This window comes from Drosophila busckii, chromosome 2R (genome assembly GCF_011750605.1).
Source record: "Drosophila busckii strain San Diego stock center, stock number 13000-0081.31 chromosome 2R, ASM1175060v1, whole genome shotgun sequence".
NCBI classification, from domain to species: domain Eukaryota; kingdom Metazoa; phylum Arthropoda; class Insecta; order Diptera; family Drosophilidae; genus Drosophila; species Drosophila busckii.
In genome coordinates, this window is record NC_046605.1 from 9327749 (window position 1) to 9351291 (window position 23543).

Genomic DNA, 23543 nt, shown 5'->3' on the forward strand with positions numbered 1-23543 from the left:
AAATTGTGCTCTGCTTCTCCGTATAATTTTGTGACCATGTGGCAGCGCTAAAGCGAACTAGTTCATGGTACTCGATAAGCATGCTCGATTGTCCATAAAGTGGCAACGCTAAGACGAACTAGCTCGCTATTTTTGACAACAGGTGGCAGCGCTGCTGGTTCAAAAATAAGACCCAGCTAAGTTGGCTGCGGTACAACTTGTGAACCAGCTCTTTCTTTTTACTTCCTTTCGGTTCCGAACAAGCAGCAAAATGTCGAAGAGAGGTAATTTCTCAAAATAAAATCTTAAAAAATTGCGTTAAATACAAGCAATCAATGCAAAATATGAACGCTAAAGTGCAGTGTATAATGTTAATAACGTGTGAAACTAATTATTTGTGAATTTTTGGTGTTTTATAGGACGTGGTGGTACCGCGGGAGGCAAATTCCGCATCTCACTGGGTTTGCCAGTAGGCGCTGTTATGAATTGCGCTGACAATACAGGTAATAAACAATTGGATTATCATGCCTAATTGGCTTTAATAATCATATTTGTGCGTTTGTGCATAGGTGCCAAGAACCTGTATGTTATTGCTGTGCATGGCATTCGCGGTCGCTTGAACCGTCTGCCCGCTGCTGGCGTTGGTGACATGTTTGTTGCCACCGTGAAGAAGGGCAAGCCGGAGTTGAGAAAGAAGGTAAGTGAAATACGTATCAAAACAGAATGACAAAAATACACATGTTAAGAAGTGTAGCAATGTTATATTTCGCTTATTTTTATTTATTTACGTTTTAACTAATGCCTTTGTGTATTTTTTTCTTGTTGTAGGTTATGCCTGCTGTGGTTATTCGGCAGCGCAAGCCATTCAGGAGGAGGGACGGGGTGTTTATATATTTTGAGGACAATGCCGGGGTGATAGTAAACAACAAAGGCGAAATGAAAGGCTCGGCCATCACTGGCCCGGTTGCCAAGGAATGCGCTGATCTGTGGCCCCGTATCGCATCAAACGCAAGCTCTATAGCCTAAGCAGTTTCCTTTTTCATTCAATAATAAATGAAGCCACCCATAAATAACGGAGAACAACGGCACACGTTTTATATTACAAGTGATACGCAAGTTTTTATTAAGTTTTTCTAAAGTTTCGTTGCACGCGCTCATTACTTGGGCGCTTCGGTGCGCAGTGTGGGCTTTGGCCTTGTCACTTCGAAGGAAATTTTGCCGTTGGCGCCCTTGAAGAGCGCATAACACACCTCAAATGTGCAACCCTCCAATGAATCGCCATTAAACTTGGTTATTATATCGCCGCGTTGCAGCTTATTATCGATTTCCGGATATTGACCTTGCACCTGCAAAGAAATAAGTCAATTTAATTAAGATTTATTATTGTATACACACGTGTTAAACTACTCACTATGTCGGATATAGTGCAGCCACGCTCATTAGGTGCAAGCGAGAGTCCGAGCTCCTTGCCACTCTTCTTCATAAAGTCCACATTGAATTTTTCGAGTTCTGGTGGGTCAGCGCGGTAAACCGTAAAAGTAACATTTTTATCATAGGTCAGATGGAACAGCTGGTGCACCTTAAGCGTTGTGATGCTATCCACATGTACGGCTTTGCCATTAATGTCGCATATGTGATCAAAGATCTTGAGGCGATTGTCCGTCGCCAAGGCGCCCTCCGAATAAATGTGTGTGATGACACAACCAGTCTATGAAATGTGTAAAAGCTTAAGCAGCCGGCTGGAAAATTGGCATGTGCACTTACCTTGACGTGATTATTCCTGCCGCCAGTGACTATGACGCCCAGAGGTTTCTTCTCCACCTTGACTTCGATGAGTATTTTCTTATTGGGCTTTATTTCGGCAGTAGCGGGCTCCTGTGGCTTCTCTTCCTCTTTTTTGGCCTCTGTGGAAAATGATAAAAAGCTTATCGGTTATATGCAAATATTGTCAAGTCAATCAATATGTACTATAGACATGCCTTCTTTTTTCTTTTCCTCCGCCTCACGTTCAGCTCGAATTGCGTCCTCGCTCTTGAGCGTAAGCACAATCATGGTCACAACGCCCTCGGCGCGCTTAAGCAAGCCTGTTGCCTGTTTGATTGTAAGGATTAGAGCTGCATAGTACATATTAAAGGTATATAGCAACCTCATCATAGTTGGACTCCAGCGTGACATCCTGGTTGATCGCCAGCAGCATGTCGCCCACTTTGATGCCCGCCTAAAAAACAATTTATGCATAAAACTTGTGTATAAAGTAGTTGTGTTGAGCTGCTTACCGCCTCAGCATTGGAGCCCTCGCGCAGATCGGAGACAAAGATGCCACTGCCCACCTCGGCGTGCTTGCCGTAGATAACCATAAGGCCTAGGAAGCCCTCCTTGCGCACCTGCACCGTGCGCGCCTTGGGAAACTGATCGAATATAAACTTGGTCTGCATGCCAAAGGGAAAATACATTAAATCTTTGTAAATTTGTGTCAAGTGTATGCCTAGCTTGCCTCATCGCTAAAACCTGGAAACTTTTTGATGGGCTTCACGCACATGCCCTCATCATTGGGCTTGCGTCGCGATGTGATCAGCACCAGCTTATCACCCTCCACATTTTTGAACACAGCGGAGGCGTTCAAATGGCAGCGATTCTTGAGCACGTTGCCATTGACCTCGACGATCTCATCGCCGGGCTTGATGTCTACACTGGCCAGTATGCCCTTGGGATCCACGCCAGCCACAAAGCAGGCCATCTTCTGTCGATCCTTGTGGCCGGCAAGCGCCAGACCCAGCGGTTTGCTGGGATCGCGTTGCACCTCGACGCGACGCAGATCCTTCATCATGTTATAGCGCTTGTTAATCTTGGCCGTGGTGTAGCCAAATTCATCCTCTTGCTCCTTGTCGCGATCCTTTTCTTGCCTGTTCAGCTTGCAGTTGCCCGCCGAGGCACGATCAATCTGTTCGAAGTAAAAAAAGCGTATTGTACGCTCAAGTTCAAGTAGCTATGTCTTAGCCAAGTTACCTCATAGCCCGCCTCAGTGCGTATGCGTCCAGTCATATCACGCGTGTCCTCATCATCCTCATCCTGATAGAGCGGCGTATGCTTGACTCTGGTGGATGCAGCAAAAGTTGTGTTGCGCTTCGGATCATTACGCATGGTTGGCTGCCTAGCCATCGTGTTGTTGGGTGTTTGCTCTAGAGGATTAAGCTGCTTAGTAACACTAACTACATATCAGCTTTAACTTTAAGTTACCTTGATTAAACTTATTCTTCGCCTGCATATAGCCATTACTTCTGGGATCATTCTTATTCTCAGCATCGCTCTTGTCAAACGTTTGTATTTCCAGCTCAATCTTAAAGTCCGCCTCCTTGATGAGATCAATGACCGCCTGCTCCGTGGAATGCCGCACATCCTTGTTATTAAGCGAGAGTATGCGATCACCTACCTAGTAACAATTAATAGTAAGGAAATATACTAAAAGCTTACTTATAGTAAATAGCTTTGCACCTTTAGCTTGCCACACAGATGCGCTGGACTATCCGGGACTATGCCTTTGATAAATATGCCCGTGGTTTTCGAATTTGGCGAATCCTTCACCTCGCCACGCACAATACAAATGCCAAATGATTTCTTGCCCGTTTTATCCAATGTCACCATGTGTATGTGCTCTATAGAGTGGGGAAAGAGTGAGATAGACATGGAGGGTTGTTAGGCTTGGGGTTGTAAACGGGTTGGGGCTTATATAACATCAAAAAAAAATTATCACTTTAAACTGCTTATTTGTTTACGCAAAAAATATTTATTCTTATGTTTCAATTGATTTTATATTTTAAATCGTTATACAGTTGGTTGTTATATTAAGTGTGGCAATCTAGAAGAAATAATTATTTGCTTCTAAAGAAGCACGTAATTTTCAGAAACTTTCCCAAACCTTAAATATTAAACCAATATGCGCTCATGTATTGTATTTTATATATTGTTTTCATTGCGTTATCAAATTTTATTCATGAATTTTCCCACACATTTCCCAAGCTTGCACTTATATTTATTTTCGAGCTGTTTTCGTTTCGTTTTCATTGCAACATTGCACAGTATATTGGGTTTGAAATTGAAATAAATAACTTTTAACTTTAAAAATGGAGAACAGGTAAGTTGAGCTAAAAATTTATAATTTATCTTGCTCCGCACAATCAAAAGCTGGTATTAAATATTTTTTTTATCTTAAGTCACTTCTTTTTTCTTTTACAACTTTAAATTTATGTTTAAAACTTGTGTCATTTGAATAGGTACGTAACTTATATAATTAAAGACTAATGAATAATATATAACTAACCGCCGCCGGCAGCGGAATTGCCTTGATACTGCACCATTGTATAATTAGTCTAGAATTTAAAAACTGATACAGCTTGTTAGAACTTGTAGCATTTATTAAAAAATAATTAGTTTTTTTTTATTTTATTTTTTTTTGGGTTGGCTGTGAGCTCTTTTGCAGTGAGCTCATTGAAAAACGCGCCTAAACTGATTTTACAATTAGCTGTCTGGCATTCTTGCTAACTGACTTAGTGGCTATTCTATTTTGAGTATGATTTTCCGTATCGATTACACTGTGCTACAAACAAGCATAGCAACTGCAAGTGTAAGTGTAGTAAGAGCACGTTTTAGTTGCTTAAGCAAGTGCTTGAAGATTAGCTAAAGTTAATGCAATTAAAACTTTAATTTGCAGTAGAGTGTTATCGATTCGCCAGTGTACATTGGCTTCAATTGCATTGAGTAACTTTCGCTGCCTGTTGCGGTGACATGTCACTTATGATGCAACACACCCACACACACATAAACAACTACAAGTCAGTCATAACATGCAGACCACATAAATGCAAATAGTTTATATCTTTTTGGCATCTTCATTGGCTCTATTACAATTTTTAATTTGTTGTTTGCGCTTTACGCGTTAGAGAACTCAACACTCCGCCAAGGTGGAAGCCCCTCAAATGCGTTTGCCCAAAGACTCATCGATTTTAGTGCAAGTTGAACAAACATGGCCAAAGGCTTAGAAAACAAATGCGCCAGAGCATAAAATTTATTCTCATATTCAATTCAAGTTGTGTTGCATGTTATTCATATTTGCTGGCAATTAGTTCATAACTGTTTTAATGCATCTTCTACGCAAATTAATTTAATTTGTATGCGGTAGTTAAATGCACAATTAAAATTTGCATTTTAATATTGTATGCTCATGTGTGTGTGTGTGTTTGTGTGTTCAAAAGCAGACGGGCGGGCTGCCAGCTGCAGGGGAAAGTGGGCTACAAAGCTATGCAAACATTTCCATTAAATACTCTAAAGGAACTGTACGCAGGCAGAGGCAAACGGCAACGCATAAAAGTAGAGTAAACAGAGACGCTCAAAAGGACGGGAATTACTTAACATAGTACATACTTATAGGGAGCGGGAGTGGGTGGGGGTGTGACTGTAACTAGGAGTGAGGCACGCTGACTGCGAAACGATGTTGAAAATTAATTTCATAATAAAAAAGCGTAAGGAAACCCATTTGATAAAACAATTTCCTCCCAGCAGTCATGTTTTGTTAGTAAAGTAAATTCAAAAGAGAGAAAACAGGACACAGACCCGAAAGCAAAAAACCAGCAAAGGCAAAAAATAAAGAAAAATATGGCAATGAGCTTAACTTTCCATCCGCTGCGGCAAATGGCGGCCGAGCCAACAGCAGCCGTAGCAGCAGCAGCCGCTCAACCCCCATCATTTGCTGCGCTGCTCGCGTCGCAGTGGCATCGCAGTCGACTGCGCTGTGATAAAAGCGCATGCTGATTGGCTCTTCAAACGGCACGCCTCTCGCAATGGCCGCTATCAGAGTGTGTGTGTGTGTGTGTATGAGAGAGTAGCTTGGCGCTCTTTCTCGCTCTGACACAGCATCAGCAGTCCCTGTTTGCGACGATTTAGTTAACAACTGAAGTGATTTTGCACTGTTTGCTGTCACACACATACACACACAGGCTCACGCTCTGTCTCTTATGTAAGTGGCCTACACGTGTATGTATGTGTAGGTTCGTTGTTGACTTGTGTTCTCGTGTTGTACTTACATGCAGTTATATCAAAATTGCTAATAATCGTTTAGCAGCCACTTCTGAGTGCGTCCTGGAAATGAATTAAAATTACAACTTTTTGCGCAAAAAACACTTCAGCTGCCTGACAAATACTTGTGCTTGTTAGTAAATCTCAATATTGCTGCTTACGCATTAAATGTCATGAAACAGCGCTTAACAACCAAATAAATGTATATTAGGCTAATCTGGATATAACAGAAAGTCTATAAAAAAATTAAATTGACTCTACATGCAGACAAAATTTTAGCAAATATTTTTATAAATATTATATTAGTTTTAAACGTTCACTTTATCGTAATCAAAAATAATATCTGTAAAAAATTAAATATACTTTTTAAACATAAAAAAGTTGTAGGCAATTAATTATAAGCATATTAAAATAATATGTATTATATAATCGTTAATATAAAAAATTGTTATAGCCTGAGCAGAGGAGTGGATACTCTTTTTTAAGGACCAGACCGAAATAAATATTTAAGGTTCCAACTCCTTGCAGCCGTAACTTAATATTCCTGCGGGAGAACTCACAATCAGACTAAAATATCTAGAGATTTTTGTGACGCCCCAGATTACTTTTGCTACATTCACTATATTATGGAAATAAAAAAGTTTTTGAAAATGTTTACGTACATAAATTAAAGAATAATTGGCACAGTATACAAAAAATTAGCGAATGTTAATAAGAAAATAGTAAAATTATAGAAACTACATTGACTACACTAAGATAAACTAAATTAATAAAGCTATCAGCTTACAAAAAATTTAAATAAACTACTCGGGCACAATTATTGTTTAGCTTGTCCAAAGCTAAAGCTGATTGATATGTCCTTCATAAGCTTAGACTAAAGTTTGAATAGCCTTAGCAGCAAGCTTAAGAGCTCTAAACTACACTCTTAAGTGAACAAGCTGAAAATATTTAATCTGAGCACGCAACAGGCGCTGCTCAAGTTAAACAAAAACAAAACCAAAAGAAATGCAAGCATGAAGAACCAACTGAATATTCTCACGACAGTCGAGGACATTGGCAAACAATTACGCGTACATGTGTTGTAAGTGGGCAAAGTATCAAGCGGGGGGTGGGAGGGGGAGGGGAATTGAGAATGTCATGCACCCTTGGTATGGATTATGGATATTTGTGTTTACTACGGCCATATAATGGGCTCATAACTTTCCAATGTGAACGTGATAGAGCAAATAATGGTGCCCACATAAATGCCGTGCATAGTCCAGTCCGGCGTAGAGCAGCTCGAAAGGGCGCTGCAATTTATATGAAACTGTTTGTAATCACAAGTGCATACAACAAAATATACATATGTATGTATATGTGTATTTTTTTTGTTGTTGTTGCGCATTGTTTTGCTGTCAACATTAAAACTCAATTTAAATGACAACGTATAAACAAATAATTGTCCTTTTGTACACAGTGCGCATAGCTGTTGTCCTTCAGTCCTCGAGTGTGCCTCAAAAGTTCACTCGCACGGTAGTAAGTTATTCAAATATTGAGTTTTTAACTCGATGCCAGCAGCAGCAGAGCAGCCAACAACAACCACCGTTTTACGCACAGGACTTACCGCACTCTGGCAGGACTTTTTTTATTCGGCAGCGGCAGCAGCATGTGCGCAGGGTCGCAGATGCAGCGACGGCAGCAGCAGCTAAGCGGCGAGCTCTTGGCAAGGATTTTTCATCAAGTGCGCTTTGCGCTGTCGAAAAGTAAATTTCATTTGGATATCGTCGCAGTCTCGCATCCCTTTTGTGTTTGAGTTTGAGCTCCTAAAATATATTTGATTTGTTTACCATGCCCTGGAGCTCGTAATCTTAAGCCGCATGTAAATGCGTTAAATTAAATTTCAAACGCTTGTACTTTTTCACAGCAGCAATCCTTAATATCCAACACAACACATCGGACAGGACACTGTCACACACCGAAATGATTTCTATTATTTGCCAAAATCTAAAGACCTAATGCGATTAGGGCAATCAAGCTTTGATGGATTTGGGTTGTGCTTAATAGAGATGCGCCAGGATATAGATAAAATACAAGGGGAAAGGTATATGGTACTAATGAAGTTTAAATTAAATTTTTGGACAAACAGAAGTGATCAGTTTTACACTTATTTTATTATTTATTTGGGCGTATACAAAATGTAATAGAACTTAAAATTATAATAAAAAATTAAATATTAAAAAAATATTTTTGGAATTGCCAATATATTTATTGCTTTAAATTAATAACGATAATAGCTTAAAATATTTGCATATAAATTTTGAGTTAGCACAAAATATTTAACACATATTCATGATTCCATTTATATATATTACTATAATGAGTTTTGTAAATTATTAAACCAAAAGTTTATATTAACTTATTTATTAGATACCAAACATAAATTTTATTTTCATAAGTTTGTTACATCTTTGACAAATGGTAAAGCAATTGTTAAATTAGCAGATCCGTATTTACTTATTACAATTTTCAAGAAACAGAAGCGTACAAAAACGTTAATCGTAATTATTATTATACAAGCTTATAATTAAATAAAATATAAATTATTTGCTTTATTGTAAGCAGTAACTAACTCAATAGTATAAATTATATGCTACGTAGATCTTTTAACATTTTTACCAAACAGATACTCAGCTTTGCATAGAATTCCCACCCACCCCTCAACTATTTATTTTTTATTTATATTACACTCTACATATTGTTGATTTTGGACACTGATAGCCCCGGCACGTGTTCACACTTCAAGGCGCGCTGTTCATTGGACGCCCATCCCTATTATGCGAGGACACGTGCTAATGTTTTGTAATTTCGACAGCAGAATCATCACCACTGGCCACGCAAATATTTATTGTGTGCATTTTATTTGCTGACACAAATTGGTAATATCACAGCCTCATTCAGGCTCTATATAAATATATGTATTTATTTTTCATTTGTCGCCATGCCAGGCAGGCACTCGCCACTTTGATCTAACAAATTGATTTACACTAACGATTATTTAATGAAATTCCAGCGGCGCATAAGCAAATCCTTGTCAGCGTTGTCCTGGCAGGAAGTGTGAATTACCCAACACCCGGTAAACGGCGCACGTTTGACACGTGTGTGCCACAACAAGTTATTGGCATGGATCGCAAACGGTTAAGTCAAAGGCACTTCCTTTGACATGGCTGCCATAATGGTTACAATTCAATTTTATACTCTTGTTCATTCACAAGTGTTTGCTTTTTGAGGTGCGAACGCGGGGATGTTGACAATATTGTGGCTGGTAACCATGTAATTGGTATCCATGCATGGGAAATTAAATGAGAAGTTTGGTTTTCTCATATACGTGCAGGAAATAGTGACAGTTTCATTTAAAAAATTAAAAATAATTAATTAAACAAGTGAGCAGAATTTCTTAAATTGTATGTCTATCTAAGCCGCTTTGAAACCTACAGTTCTTTAAAATAATATGCGTTTAAATATAGTTTTGATTAGAATCCCTTTACTTTGCTCCCTTAAATATGCAACAAATTAATCGCGCTTAAGCTTAGAGCATCCTGTGTAACATTTATTTATGAATAATATGAATAAAGCGCACACCATATTTTGCAACTTCAATATTATCTCGACTGCAACTTAAACTATGCTTTGTCCTTCAATAATATTTATTAATGTCCTGCTTAAATGTCACCCATTCGACAGCTAACCCTTCTCATGACAAACTAAATCTATAAACGAAATATTTGTATGCCAAGCCAGAAGCTTATTTGCCATTTCCGTTTTGACTTTAGCGCTTAATCGCATTTTGTCAGTGCAAACAAATAAATGATTATCATAGCCAGGACGTGTCTGTGGTTACGGCAGTGCAAAAGATCAGCGGCAAGGACTATTAACAACTGTCGAAATTATCACACGCCCCGCAAATTAAGCGCAGGACACAGCAAAAGCCAAAAATCCAACCAATGCACATTAAATACATAAATAGGAAAGAAGCAGCAGCAGCAGAAAGAAATGAAAAATAAGTTTATTCCGGTTTTTGCGGCATACGGACAAGTGACAATCATCCTACTTAATTGAATTCTTCACTGCATAATAAATCAACTTAATGCGATCCAAGTGTGTGCCTCTGCCAAAGCAATCCAAACGCGCCGAAGCTGCTTCAGCTGCAAATCCTTTGGCCCATTGAGAGCACACAGCGTACCGAAGCCTTCGTGCGGTTTAGGCGCGCGCACACACACAAGCAAATAATAACAACAATAAAGCGCAGCAACAATCACTCCCACCCAGGAACACACATAACCCGCTGCCGTTGCCGCTACCACGCTTCCCACTTACAGTTGCTCTTCAATACGATATAAACTCCTGCCCGCCCCGCCGGCAAGCCGAGTCCTGGCAATAGCAGTAATTTCCACACTTGTGCTGACACATTCAAAGGGCTTTGCGTTTTATTTATGAATTGAGAAATTGACATCCTGTGCCGTTAGGTGGGGTTGCTTAGCTTTGGCTGCACTGAGAGAAATTTAGAAGGTAATAATAAAATAAGCTGTGTTTGGAAATATTTTTGAATAATATATTTCAAATAATTTAAGAGCTTTGTAGCAATAGCTAAATTTTGAAGAACATTATTTTAATTGCGAAATCTTACTAATTATAATTTGTATTGGAAGCCTATGAAGTAGGTAGTACTAGTATTAGTAGTAGCTTAAGGAAAGTTTTTAAGTTTACTTTTAAGTGCAATGGATTTGTAATTATATTTTCAAATTTAGTTGCTTGCCAGTCATGTTCATTACACATTTCCATTTAAATAAATTTACTGCGCTTGTGTTTAAGCAATTGTTTAATTATTTGAAACATTTTCAGGCAGTGTACATCTCGATTTTTATTGCTGGCAAACAAGCGGCTTAAGCGGCACCAGAATCATCGTCATCGTCATCAAATGAACAAATGAATGAAATGAGCCTTCAAAACAGCGTGGCACTTGCTGCTTGTTACCCCTCACCCCTCACCCCTCCCCACCCTCCAACCCTTAAACACGGTCTTTGCTTTTGCAGTGAAAGCGGATAAATCGAGCGTAAAATATTTCAGCTTGGACTCTTTTGTTATGCTTTGCCACTTGTTTTGCAAAGTAGATAGGCGAGCAGGCAGGTTGAAGCGATTTGAGCTGAGCCTGTGCTGGCTTGTGGTCCTGGTCTGCGGCTGCCAGGAGTTTTATGCAATTCGCTTGCATGTATGTGTGTGTGTGTGTGTGTGTGTATTGTCGGCATGCTGTGATTTTTCCCATTGGGTGGAGGGTTGATTGCGGACTCGTCTATCAAATTGAGCGTCACTTGTAGGTTTTTTTTCGAGTGTGTGTTGCTGCTGTTTTTTATCCTGCAGATACTTCAAAGATTTAATAATGACATAAGACAAGCACCCATTAAAGCTGTCCAAGTGTGTGTATGTGTGTGTGTGTGTGTGTGTGTTTGCAGGTGCACTTGTGTGTATCAATAGCTGCAGCGGCAGAAAGGACACAATACAATTGCGAGGCACAAATTAGTGGATCCCAAAAACATGCGCCATTGTCTCAATTTCCGGGCATTGTTGCTGTTGTTGTCCTGGGTCCTGGCAACGCCGCTTGGCTGCTTGTTGTTGCTCAGCGCCTGCAGTCAAAGCAATTCAAGTGTCAAATCTTTTATTTGCCTTTTGCAGATTTCGCAATATATAGTCAAAGTCGAGTCGCTTTGGCCATAGACTGCGCCGTCACATCCTTATATCCTTAGCGGGGCGGTGTGTTTGTTTGTTTGTGTGCAATAAATTTGCTGACAAAAGAAGGATTATTTAGCTGGAATCACTCCGCATCCCTCCCTGCCCACTAAGCAGGATGTGGTTGGCTCTACCAGAGCTGGAGCTGGTTCCTGTCAGCGTGCATTCTTCGGCGTTATTGTTTGCGCATAAGTTAATTGTTCCCCTTCAAAAGCTTAAATGCATCACGCATCCTTACGCTCAACTTGTCACTGAATACCACACCACACCCCACCCCACTCCTTCATTGCCACTTCCTTAGCTATCGCATCCCTCTGGCAGTGTCATGCTGTGTCTAAGCGATGATTAACCATAGATTGACAGGCGCTGTGCTCAGCGACCGCTGCTCGAATATATGGATCGTTATAATTGTAGCGGTTGGGGTGATGGCAATAATAATAAAAAGCAGGCGTTGCCATCGCTACTATATACATATATATTAATAGTTGCTGGCCAAAGCCAGACAGATCACAATTGACGGTAGCTTTATTTAAATTGATTCTGAATTTTTTAAGTTAAGGAAGCTCACAATTATATGAAAATTGTCCATAGATTATTAGCTTATGATATCTCAATTTTCGGTTATAGTTATAGTCTTAATTGCTTGTGCTTATCTATATCATCGCATATGTCTCAATCAGTTTTAGTATTTTAAAGCAAGTTGGTCTGAACACTGATCATTTAATTTCAGCAGCGACAACTAAATTTTTTTTTGTTTGGTGATCATTTTATATTAACTTTTGTGTATTATATATTTTTCAAATATGTAAATATTTAACTAGATTTATTATTCTTTTATTCATTAATACTATTAATTTATTAATTACCCCTTTATTCATAATAAGACTTTAATTTAATTCTTTAGTTTGGTTTCTTTGTATTAACATATTTAACAACCTTAATTGTAACTAAATAACAAACAATTGAAAAACATCTTTAATTTAATAAACTTATGCATTCATGTCTAAACTTGTAATTATGTCAAATACCATATTCTCAAAAATACCATATTCTAAAAATTTTGCATTGACTGCATATTGAAAGATGAAACTTTAGTTGATAATTTCCTGCCACCCACACCCCACTCTCTAAACCTTTACAGTTTAAAATGCATGACTTTTGCGAGAAAAGTTCTAGTTTATTGCTGTAGCTAAAGTTTACTGAGCTTGTTTATAGTATGGTTGGGCTAGGGAGTTTAAATCAAACCGAATGTTGTCCAATTCTGCAAATAAATATGCTCGTAAAAAAAGACAATAAATTTACCACAAATAAATTGCACAACAGCAGTTTAGAGCTCAGGGACCCAATAAAGCTTCACACACACACACATATATACCAAACTGCGAATGTATGTGTGTATGAAAGGCGTTGCCACGCCCATAAACGTTGACTAAAAATCTGTGATTTGTAAGTGTGGCCGAGTAAGTTTTTGTGCTGCCAAAAGTTTGTTGGGTTGGGGGATAAGCAATAGAAAATAGAAAATGGTATAATGAAAATCAAGCCAAGAGCGAAAGAAACGTTATCAATATTGTTACGAGGGGAAGGGGGGCTGTGCAGATGGCAGCCATTATTGTTTGAGGGCTGTCAGTGTGTATGTGTGTGTGTGTGTGAGCAAGCTCCACAAAACTGAAAACTAATTTGAACAAAGTACAACAAATAAAACTGACTGCTGAATGTTTAATTTGAAAAAGGGAGAAGACAGCAAAGAACAACAAAAACAACAACAATAACAGCAACAGCAACAATAATGTCTAACAACTGCTGAACAAAAACAGCGAAAATGAAAAAGAGAAATAATGCACACACACACACAGAGCTTCCCCCACACTCATACACACACACTCGCATCCAATTGTGTTAAGGATGTTGCAAAAATGGCGGTGGAGCTAACAAGAGGAACGCTGGGTGTGGGTAACTAGAGAGGCTGGGAATTGGAACGAGCAACAAGAAGCGAGCGAACATACGGTTAGAAAAACATTCGCACATAAAAATGCTAACATTTGAACGAGAGACATACACACACGCACACACACACACACACCCACAGCTCGCTCTCGCTTGCTCTCATGCGCTTTGCTTGTGACATAATGAAACATTATTAAGAGCCACGACGTCAACGCAGCAAAAGGTATTCTAAATTTTGTGAAAATGTTGGGCTGTGGGATGAGACAAAGAGAGAGAGAGAGAGAGAGATCGTAAGTGAGCGGGTGGGAGGGAGGCGCAAGCTTAGGCAGCAATGAGTTTTGGCTTTCATTTGACGTTTTGTCGCCGCCGCCGCTGCCGCCTGCCAATTTTGCTTGACACAAAAGCTGCAGAGGAAAACACAAATATCACATTTACTGCAAAGGCAAAAGCACTCCACCATTTTATGTTATTACGCAGCAGCAGCAGCAATGCTGTATGTGTGTGTGTGTGTTTGAGGGTGTGTGTGTGTGTGGGGGCTGTAGATTGGTTTACAATCTCAGTCATCCCCTGTAGAGCAGTCAGCAGCTATCTGGCTATGGCCATCTCGCTTGCTCTGCTGGCGTCAAGGTGGATGCTGTTGGTTTAGCAGCTGACGTCGCTGCCAGCGTTGCGCTGTCAACTGCGCTGCAGCGTCTCGGCGTGGGCTTAGCGCCGACGTCGGCAGTAGAATCACAGTTATTCGAGATACGAAAACATAGGCCAAGCGGGCGAACACAAAAGCTCATGGGATGCGAGCAGCAGCAGCGGCAGCGGTTTTGCGATAAATAAATGTTTGAGTTATGTAGAAAAACATTTTGGGCGAAGAAGATTTTCGTTTTCGTTGCGATTCAGTTAACATTTGGCAAAAGGATTCCGCCTCAAACAGAACAAAGACACGCGCTCCAACCAACTCGTTGCCACAAACAAATTCGAAAGACGTCAACGTCTAAACTTAAAATCCAAGTCCGTGTGAATTTCTCAATAAACGCAAGTGATGTGTTAAGCGTTCTAAACAGTTCCTGAGCAAACAAGTCAAACACAAGTGTAACGTCCTTTAAACAAATTATTAATAAGCTAAACCAACCAACTAAAAGAGTTTAGTACAGTGAAACCTATAAACATGCACACACTACACGACAGCGCCTCCTTATCGCCACCGCCGCTGCACAAGAGCCAACGTGGCGTCGGTCTCTCGTCCTCGCGTGCCATCGCCACTGCATCAGACGCCATGTCCTTGATCTGTGATGACAGCGATGTGGAGCCGTCGGTCGGCGGCAGCACTGGCGCTGATAATGACAGCAATGGCAACAACAGCGGCAGTGGCAGCAACTCCGGCGGACCGCTAGTAAAGCCACCATATTCCTATATAGCGCTAATCACAATGGCCATACTTCAATCGCCGCACAAGAAACTCACACTCAGTGGAATATGTGACTTCATTATGTCACGGTGAGTGTCCAAACAGATAATCTGTAAATCGAGACTAGATATTAAGTTAGAGGAAGTATTTAGAATAAAATCAAATGCGGAATTAAGTAGAGCAATTATTTCTTGAAGTTCATAACATATATTCACACTCGGCAGTTATAAACTCAATAATAAAACTTACTTACTTCAAACCTTAATTCAATTTGTTTCTCCATCGGTACTTGACTCCAAACAAACATGTACAAAAGATAGAACGTGTTGTTTACTTGTAAATTAAAATATAATAATTTGCCATTTTCCCATAAAATTTGTGGAAATATTTTCCATAGTATCTCAATAAAAATGTTAATAATTTGAAATGCATTATTATTGCATTGCTCCCAATTTAATTCAAATGACTCTGTTTTAAATAGTGAATTAGTTATTTTTTGCATTTATTTATATCAACAAAATCTCTATTCATATATTTGATTCTGTATACCACAGCTTTCCCTATTATAAGGATAAGTTTCCCGCTTGGCAGAACTCCATACGCCACAATCTCAGTCTGAACGATTGCTTCATTAAAGTTCCACGCGAGCCGGGTAATCCCGGCAAGGGCAATTTCTGGACACTGGATCCCTTGGCTGAGGATATGTTTGATAACGGGAGTTTCCTGCGGCGCCGTAAGCGTTACAAGCGCGCGCCGGCCATGCAGCGTTTCTCCTTTCCGGCGGTATTTGGCACGCTGTCACCATTCTGGATACGCAAGCCCGTGCCGCTGGTGCCGGTGCACTTCAACGTGCCCAATTTCAATGGCGGACGTGACTTCGAGATGATGCACAACCCCGGGGATGTGTTTGATACGGCGCTGCGTGTGGACAAGAAATTTAATTTCTTTGCCAATGCAGAGGCTGCTTTCTATGCGAATAACAACGATAAGTTTGATCGCCTGCCGTTTGTAAATCGTCGCGCGGATGCGGCAGCGGATGCAGTGCCTCCAAGTAGCAGCAGCGCAGGTGGCGGTGGCGGTGGCGGCAGCGATGCCAGTAGAGCTAGCAAGTACAAAAATCCCTATGCTTTTGACATTAGCACAGTTGGCGCCGGCCTAGCAGCTACGGATTATGCAGAGCGGGGCAGTTATGCGGATCACCAGCGTGGATATGCAGATGATGCGGATGGCGATGATGCGTCGTGCGATAAGATCGATGTGGAGAGCGCCAATGAGCATGAGCAGGACTCACACATATCGGACTCCGTCGACTCGGTGTGCACAAATCCCATACGCTTGGATGCTGCAGCCAGAGAGCAGGATGTCGACTCGGAGCTGCTCTATGAGCATACAGAGGCTTCGAATAGCTCGCTAGCGATTACGTCCAGTCCCAAGACACCGCTGCCCGCGCACAACTCGCCCGTGCGAACGATCTTCGAAAGTGAACCAACGAATCTGCGTTGCGCGCGACAAAATCATGCAAAGGACTTTCGCATTGAGACGCTCATCGGACATGCACATAGTGATGGGGCGGCGAGTGATTAGAGCGAGTGGCGAGTAGCGAGAATCGAGCAGCGTGTAGTCATTTGCTTGTGTATATTCCAGTGATTTATGTTTCGATTTAAGCCAACATTTTAACAATTATCTGTAGCTCGTAGCCAAGTTTATCCTTGCGAATGTGTATACGCTCAATTTTAAATGCGACCAATTGCAACGAGTCCACTTAACACTAAATTGTATACAAAACTATATAAATATAAATGTAAACCTGAGTGTAAGCTGCAACAAATACATATAAACAAATGCATTGCATAAATTATATAGCATACTTTTAAAGCAAACTTTACATATAGGCCCAATGACTATATAATATATCAACTTGTCTGTCTGTGTACTCCCCCCACGCCCCACACTCTCTATCAATTTATGTGTGTGTATGTTTGTAATTGTGTAATTGTAACTTTATACGTAGTTGTGCAGCACGTCAAATACTATTAATTATAATTTAGTTCTTAAGAGATTTGCTGATGTTATTTAAAAAGAAAAACAACTTTGAATAAAACTTATAAATAGAAATGTGTGAATGTGGCTTTTGATATATTGTAATTTAAGCTATGAAGTGTATTAAATAAATAATTAAAAAGAAAGATCTCAAATGAACGCTTTGAGCTCTAACAAATTATAAAAAGCTAACAAACATTTCTAAATTAGGTGCTGTTCAATATATTTGTTTAAAACCGATTTTAGATATTTTAATAATATTAAAGCTTTATTTTAATATTCAAAAAGGGGTACATTATTTTGCCTTTTATTAAAGTACTTTAAATAATTATAAGACTAAAATGCAATCAGCCTAATTTTGGTAACATTTTTGGTTTGTTTTCTTTTTATAGATACTGCTGCTACTTTTAAAATGTCTTGCTAATTAAAAGATAATGCAGTTTAACTTTAAGTTAGTTGCATTGAAGAATGTTTGAGTTGTTTTGGCCTGCGAACTTTGACATGATTGTTGCAAGCCTGTTGCAACAAGTTCGTTGGCAACACCACCAAGTGCAACTGACAGTTGGTTCCAGCTGTCAGTTCGTAACTTTAGTTGTCAAACATAAAGCGAAGCATGCGCATTGAACACTCAGCTGTTAGCAATGCTGTCCGCAGGATAAACAAGGACAACACTGTTGCTGCTGAAAGTTAAAAGCACACGCAGTGGGCTTTGATGAAAAAGCTCAGTTGCGCTAGTATTCAAGTATTCCAGTGTTGAAACATTAAAAGCTAGGCTGGAAAAAGGACAACAGTTAAATAGAAGATACCAACACTATTGGTATCCCAGCGGCAGTACGAACTCCATTTGGCATAATTCCCCCCAACACACACACACACACGCAACATAGCACACACACATACACATAGAGGCAGCGCTAAAAAGTCGATTTTTCAGCAACATAAAGTTGTATATGTGCAAAAGTTTCAATTGCAAATCATAAAATGCAATTACAATAGTTGAAATTGAAGCGTGCAACTGTTGGATACACCGAAAAGTATCTTTACACTTTGAGCTACGCAGAAAAAAGGACTTTTTTCGCTGCGCCTGCTGAGCTCATCGTAAAAAGCAGTGAGTTGTGGTAGCAGTTCCACCCACCCCCTTCTACCAACACACACATCGGCAGCAGTGTCTAAGTATCCACATTAGTCGGAAAAAAAAACTTTGTGCTTTTGTTTTGTGATGTTTATGTTGATGAGCCAAGTGTTGAAGCATGCCCATAGACGCCTCAAAGGCTGCTGAGCGCTAAGCTATGCCGAAACGCAGACAGACAACGGACTGAGAGGCACGCAGTTAACTGAGTTGGTGTGATAAAGACTTGGGGCAAGTGGCGAATTGCAGATTGGTTTGCAGCAAAAGCTAAAGCCACGGCGGCCACAACGAGCACAGCAGGGTTTAGAGCAAGCACGACCAGCAGGTCGACAACCAGGACGCGCACATGGCGAGCTGGAGCATACTGTGCGCAATCTTGCTGGCCTGCCTGACGTTACTCACAGGTGAGTACCAACTATAGTCGAGATAAGCAACTCACTAATCTTAACTATCTTTCGAATATGTACAGTGACCGGAACGGTACGCATTACCAACTTGCGTGTGCCTCACACTTACACACTCGAGCGTGATAATGAGCCTGATCCTTTGGTGCTGGACTGCGAGTATGAGATGGGGCCGCGGGAGAAGGGCTTTGTGCTCAAGTGGCTGTTCAATAATCACTCCATCTATCAGTGGATACCCTCCGTAAAGGGTTTCGCCATGGTGAGTCATAGCCCAACCACCCCCGCCCAGCAAGCTTAGCGCTTCAAAAGAAACTCACACAAGGGAACAGAAATTAATTAACATAAAATTCGCTTTCTTTCGCTTCGCTCCTGTAGGGCTTCATGAAGTCAAAGATAGACACCAAAATATTTACCATGGAGGGCAGTCCCGGTGTTATATCGATAAAGAATCCCGACTGGAACATGACAGGCGAATACACTTGCGCCGTGCAAACCTTTGAGTCCACGGATAAGCGCAGTGCACGCCTACAAATAATCGGTATGTGTTTCAAGTATCAAAGGCTCTCTCCATATATCATTTGCATATGGGCTTACCCATTCATTGTTTTTTTGCTTTTCTATCTATGGCCTAAATGCGTTGCTTCGACTTTTAAATACTCTACAATCCATATAGCAAACAAACTCTAAGTAGATTTCATTATTTTTATTTATTTTTTTATATCTAAACAAATGCAGACTTGCTTACAGCTTTCATAATTGTTTTATATTTTCCCGATATTAGTCTCTAAGCTAGTTAGGGTACATAATATTCGCCTTGGGGTTGAACCGGCCCAGCTTTAAGAACAACCTTAGCATTTTATGGCGTCAAGTTGTTTGCATAGGTGTTGGTTAGGTGTTGTGGGGGGTGTGTGGCACGTGCGACTCATATTTGCATGCGTGTCATGTGGCAGTCGCTGCGGTTGCAAACGCCCAGTGAAACAACCGCCTGTTGTTGTTGTCTTTGTTGTCTTCTTGATACATTTTGTTTTGTTATTTTGTGTTTATTTTTGTGAAAAGTTGTTGTGTTTTTATTTTTTGTTTAGTTTGACACTTGATTAATTCTCACGATTTGTTGTTTTTGCCACCATGGCTACTCCCACTGCCAACAATCGTTTGATTGTCTGTCTAACAGTTCCTGAGTCGGATTTCATGCTGGAGGCACGCATGGGCGGCGAGCAGACAGACGTGGACATCAAGTGCTCAGTCCAGAATGTATTTCCGCAACCGGTGCTATCTGTCATGTAAGTAACCATTAACCAGTAACCAAAATAACCATTGTAATAAATTTATATGTTATACAGTTTCGATACGCATATATTGGACTCGGTGCTAACGCAGCTGGACCAGAATCCGAGCGGCCTGTACAGCATGACGGTGCGTACGCGCATTCCTAGAGATCAACTCGAATCCCCCACACCGATAACATGTGCGTTTTTCCTGCTAGGCACTAACTATACCAAGCGCAGGGAGACTATTTTCTATGGTAAGTAGAGGTAAGCAGGCAGGTGGGCCCCCAATCTCCTCCCTCTCAGCTACCAATCAATTGTTGCTAACATGCTGTATCTATTTTCTTTCTATCTATATAGATAAAGCCACAAATATACAACGCAAATGGACAACAGTCGCCGTAGTTATGTCGATCGCATCCTTAGCTTTAAGCAGTTAGTTTGGTAGTGATTAATTTTGATAGGCTATGTACGTACTATATGTATTTGTTTTTATGTTTTCGTATAGAGAGTGTTTAAAAGAATATTTAAGTTTTAAATAGAATTTTAAACGATAAACGTAATTTTTTGCGGTATTTTAAAAAAAGCGCTTATTTTGTAAATGCATGTAATTGTAAGTGAAATACATACACACACACACACAAATACACATACAACAACAACAAAAGCTAAAATATTATACACAAATAACAAAAAGTAACACTCACAGCAAACAAAACAAAACCAGAACAAGAACAACAACAAACTAAAACAAATTATTGTATTCATATATTTACCACATAAATTAATATATATATACATAAATATATATATAGTTATATATGATGTATAGGTCTAATTGAGTACAGAAACGCTAATAAAAAAACAAAAAAGAAAACATTAAAAGTGCATTAAACAAATACATAGCTTGGATCTTGTTTTGCTCTTTTTCGTGGTAAGAAAGGGAAATAATTACTAATTAGGAAATCTCTAAATACTTTTTATATTTCACTTTTTCGATGTTTTAAATTTTAAATTGAAAAGAATAAAACGAAATCTAAATTTACAAATCATTGTGCTGCATTTATTTACAACAAGCTATGAAAATTAAAACTTGGGCACTCTGCACAAGTTTAATTTGCAGTATCTTTAAAGACAGACAATAAAGTCTTTTTATAATGCCACTTCTAACTTTTAAATTTCGCGCAATGTTAAATTTAACAGACACTGCTCACGCTGTTGACTGCCTGTTACTTTTAACATAATGTTGGAAAATTCGCATGTGGTCAGTCGCACAGCTGCGAATTTATGCAAAACAAACTTTTTAACATATAAACAACAAGTAACTACTTTAATTTGTTGAAAATAATTGTAGGCCGTGTTAAATAACAACTTTGTTATTTACTGCATAAAAATGAACGCTACGCGTAAGCACATTTTGGATCAAATCAAAGTGCAAGGCGATCTCGTGCGTCAATTAAAAGCCGCTAAGGAAAGCAAAGAAAAGATTGAAAATGAGGTTGCGCGTCTGCTGGCGCTTAAGGCCGAACTCGGCGATGATGCAGCGCCAACGAATCAAAAGTTTACTCTAAAGACGCCCAAGGGTACACGTGACTATGCGCCGCAGCAGATGACGTTGCGTCAGAGCGTGCTGGACAGGATTGTGCAGGTGTTTAAGCGTCATGGCGGCGAGGCTATCGATACGCCGGTGTTTGAGCTAAAGGAGGTGCTTACAGGCAAATATGGTGAGGATTCCAAGCTGATTTATGATCTTAAGGATCAAGGCGGCGAAATTCTGTCCATGCGCTATGATCTAACTGTGCCGTTAGCACGCTACCTGGCTATGAATAAGATCTCCAGCATTAAACGCTATCACATCGCTAAGGTCTATCGTCGCGATAACCCAGCGATGACACGAGGTCGCTATCGTGAGTTCTATCAGTGTGACTTTGACATAGCCGGCTTATATGATCCTATGCTGGCGGATGCTGAATGCGTCAAGATTGTGTCAGAGGTGCTGGATACGCTGGACATAGGCGATTATGTTATTAAGCTTAATCATCGACAGCTGCTGGATGGCATGTTTGAGGCTTGCGGTGTGCCCGCAAGTAGCTTCCGTGCGATATGCTCAGCGGTGGATAAGTTGGATAAGGTGAGTTGGTCTCGATTATTTAATTGATTTTAAAATTGTCTATTGGCTTTGTAGTCACCTTGGCAAGATGTTCGCAAGGAAATGGTCGATGAGAAAGGACTAGATGGCGACACTGCTGACAAAATTGGTCAATATGTGCGACTGAGTGGCGGCGCTGAGCTCGTAGAGCAACTGCTGGCGGACGAGAAGCTGAATGCGGTGCCAAATGCTGTAAAAGGATTGGAAGGCATGCAGCTGTTGCTTAAATACTGCGCGCTTTTCAATTTGGAGCAACGCATAAGTTTTGACTTGAGCTTGGCACGTGGCTTGGACTACTATACGGGTGTTATCTATGAGGGCGTGCTGAAAGGCGAACAAGATCAAGCTGCTTCACCAGCAAAAACAACACAAAACGGCGAATCGTCGGAGTCTGAGTCTAGCGGCACAGTGGGATCTGTGGCAGGAGGAGGACGTTATGATAATCTCGTGGGCATGTTTGATCCACGCGGCAAAGCTGTGCCCTGTGTGGGCGTCTCTATAGGCGTCGAACGCATTTTCTCTGTGCTGGAAGCGCGTGCTGCAGCTAATAAAACCAAGCTGCGCACTAACGACGTGGAAGTCTTTGTAGCCTCCGCTCACAAAGGTCTACATGAGCAGCGCTTGCGTGTGCTCAATCAGCTCTGGGCAGCGGGCATTAAGGCAGAGCATTCCCTGAAGCTCAATCCCAAGCTATTGGCGCAGCTGCAACACTGCGAGGAGCATCAAATACCTTTGGCCATTGTTTTGGGCGATGATGAGCTGTCCCAGGGCTTGGTTAAGCTGCGCGAGGTGACCACGCGGAAGGAGTCAAACGTTCCTTTAACTGATCTCTCTGCTGAGATACGCCGTCGTCTGCCCCTTTAAAGAACAAAACACATTACTCGCAATGTTTTGGATATTATATTTGGTATGGTACTTATTATTATTATAAATTAATCAAGCGACAATGCAACAATAATAAGCCAGACATAAATACTGCTACTATATATTCAATATATGTTGGCTGGCATTTAGTTGTACGCATAAGTTATAGAATAACTGAAAACAAATCAAAAACGCTGTTGCATTTAAAGGTAAATTTAACATTGCGCAATGTTAAAATCAAGCTGGAATTGCTCTCCTGTTAACTATCTGCTATTTTACATTATCAGCTGACTGGTCATTATTTTTAACATACTGGTAACTCCCTGTTAATAAATAACCGACAGAAAAACATTACCGATGACAACATAATATTACTCTACATTAAGAATATATTTTTGTTTAGCCGATTAGCGTAAATAAATATTCTTTAAATCATGAGCAGCCGCAAAAATTTAAATTAACATAACTTTTTAAATTTAAAAATAATGAATATAAATGAGCACTCTGCTTCGAACATCAATGAAAACGCAACGAAAGTTAA

The 23543-nt window shown here is 40.2% G+C and overlaps 5 protein-coding genes across 6 annotated transcripts; 4 read left to right on the plus strand and 1 right to left on the minus strand.

The window, feature by feature from the left end:
* Nucleotides 1–181: 181 nt before the first annotated feature.
* On the plus strand, nt 182–1081 carry LOC108597592 (60S ribosomal protein L23). Its single transcript, XM_017984213.2, has 4 exons — nt 182–263; nt 399–482; nt 549–676; nt 808–1081. Exons 1-4 carry the CDS (start codon nt 251–253, stop codon nt 1003–1005), a joined length of 423 nt encoding a protein of 140 aa, XP_017839702.1. The 5' UTR covers nt 182–250; the 3' UTR covers nt 1006–1081.
* On the minus strand, nt 1073–4404 carry LOC108597591 (inactivation-no-after-potential D protein). Its single transcript, XM_017984212.2, has 11 exons — nt 4298–4404; nt 3472–3632; nt 3217–3409; nt 2986–3158; nt 2474–2920; nt 2256–2408; nt 2126–2197; nt 1959–2070; nt 1744–1883; nt 1391–1687; nt 1073–1325 (listed from the first exon to the last, which is right to left on the minus strand). The coding sequence occupies exons 1-11, from the start codon at nt 4332–4334 to the stop codon at nt 1137–1139; spliced, it is 1974 nt and encodes a 657-aa protein (XP_017839701.1). The 5' UTR covers nt 4335–4404; the 3' UTR covers nt 1073–1136.
* A 10261-nt stretch (nt 4405–14665) lies between these two features.
* On the plus strand, nt 14666–16967 carry LOC108595669 (fork head domain-containing protein FD3). The gene is made up of 2 exons (XM_017980948.1): nt 14666–15240; nt 15706–16967. The coding sequence occupies exons 1-2, from the start codon at nt 14912–14914 to the stop codon at nt 16733–16735; spliced, it is 1359 nt and encodes a 452-aa protein (XP_017836437.1). The 5' UTR covers nt 14666–14911; the 3' UTR covers nt 16736–16967.
* A 1009-nt stretch (nt 16968–17976) lies between these two features.
* On the plus strand, nt 17977–20678 carry LOC108595507. 2 transcript variants are annotated; one of them, XM_017980761.1, is made up of 6 exons: nt 17977–18724; nt 18790–18983; nt 19100–19262; nt 19896–20004; nt 20065–20256; nt 20350–20394. In XM_017980761.1, the coding sequence occupies exons 1-5, from the start codon at nt 18667–18669 to the stop codon at nt 20252–20254; spliced, it is 714 nt and encodes a 237-aa protein (XP_017836250.1). In that variant the 5' UTR covers nt 17977–18666; the 3' UTR covers nt 20255–20256; nt 20350–20394. The 2 variants fall into 2 exon arrangements, with proteins under 2 accessions (XP_017836250.1, XP_017836249.1); XM_017980760.1 differs by having other exon boundaries at nt 17978–18724; nt 20065–20246; nt 20350–20678.
* Nucleotides 20679–21313: 635 nt separating this feature from the next.
* Nucleotides 21314–23397, plus strand: LOC108596321 (histidine--tRNA ligase, cytoplasmic). Its single transcript, XM_017981943.2, has 2 exons — nt 21314–22120; nt 22175–23397. The coding sequence occupies exons 1-2, from the start codon at nt 21383–21385 to the stop codon at nt 23000–23002; spliced, it is 1566 nt and encodes a 521-aa protein (XP_017837432.1). The 5' UTR covers nt 21314–21382; the 3' UTR covers nt 23003–23397.
* Nucleotides 23398–23543: the final 146 nt, after the last annotated feature.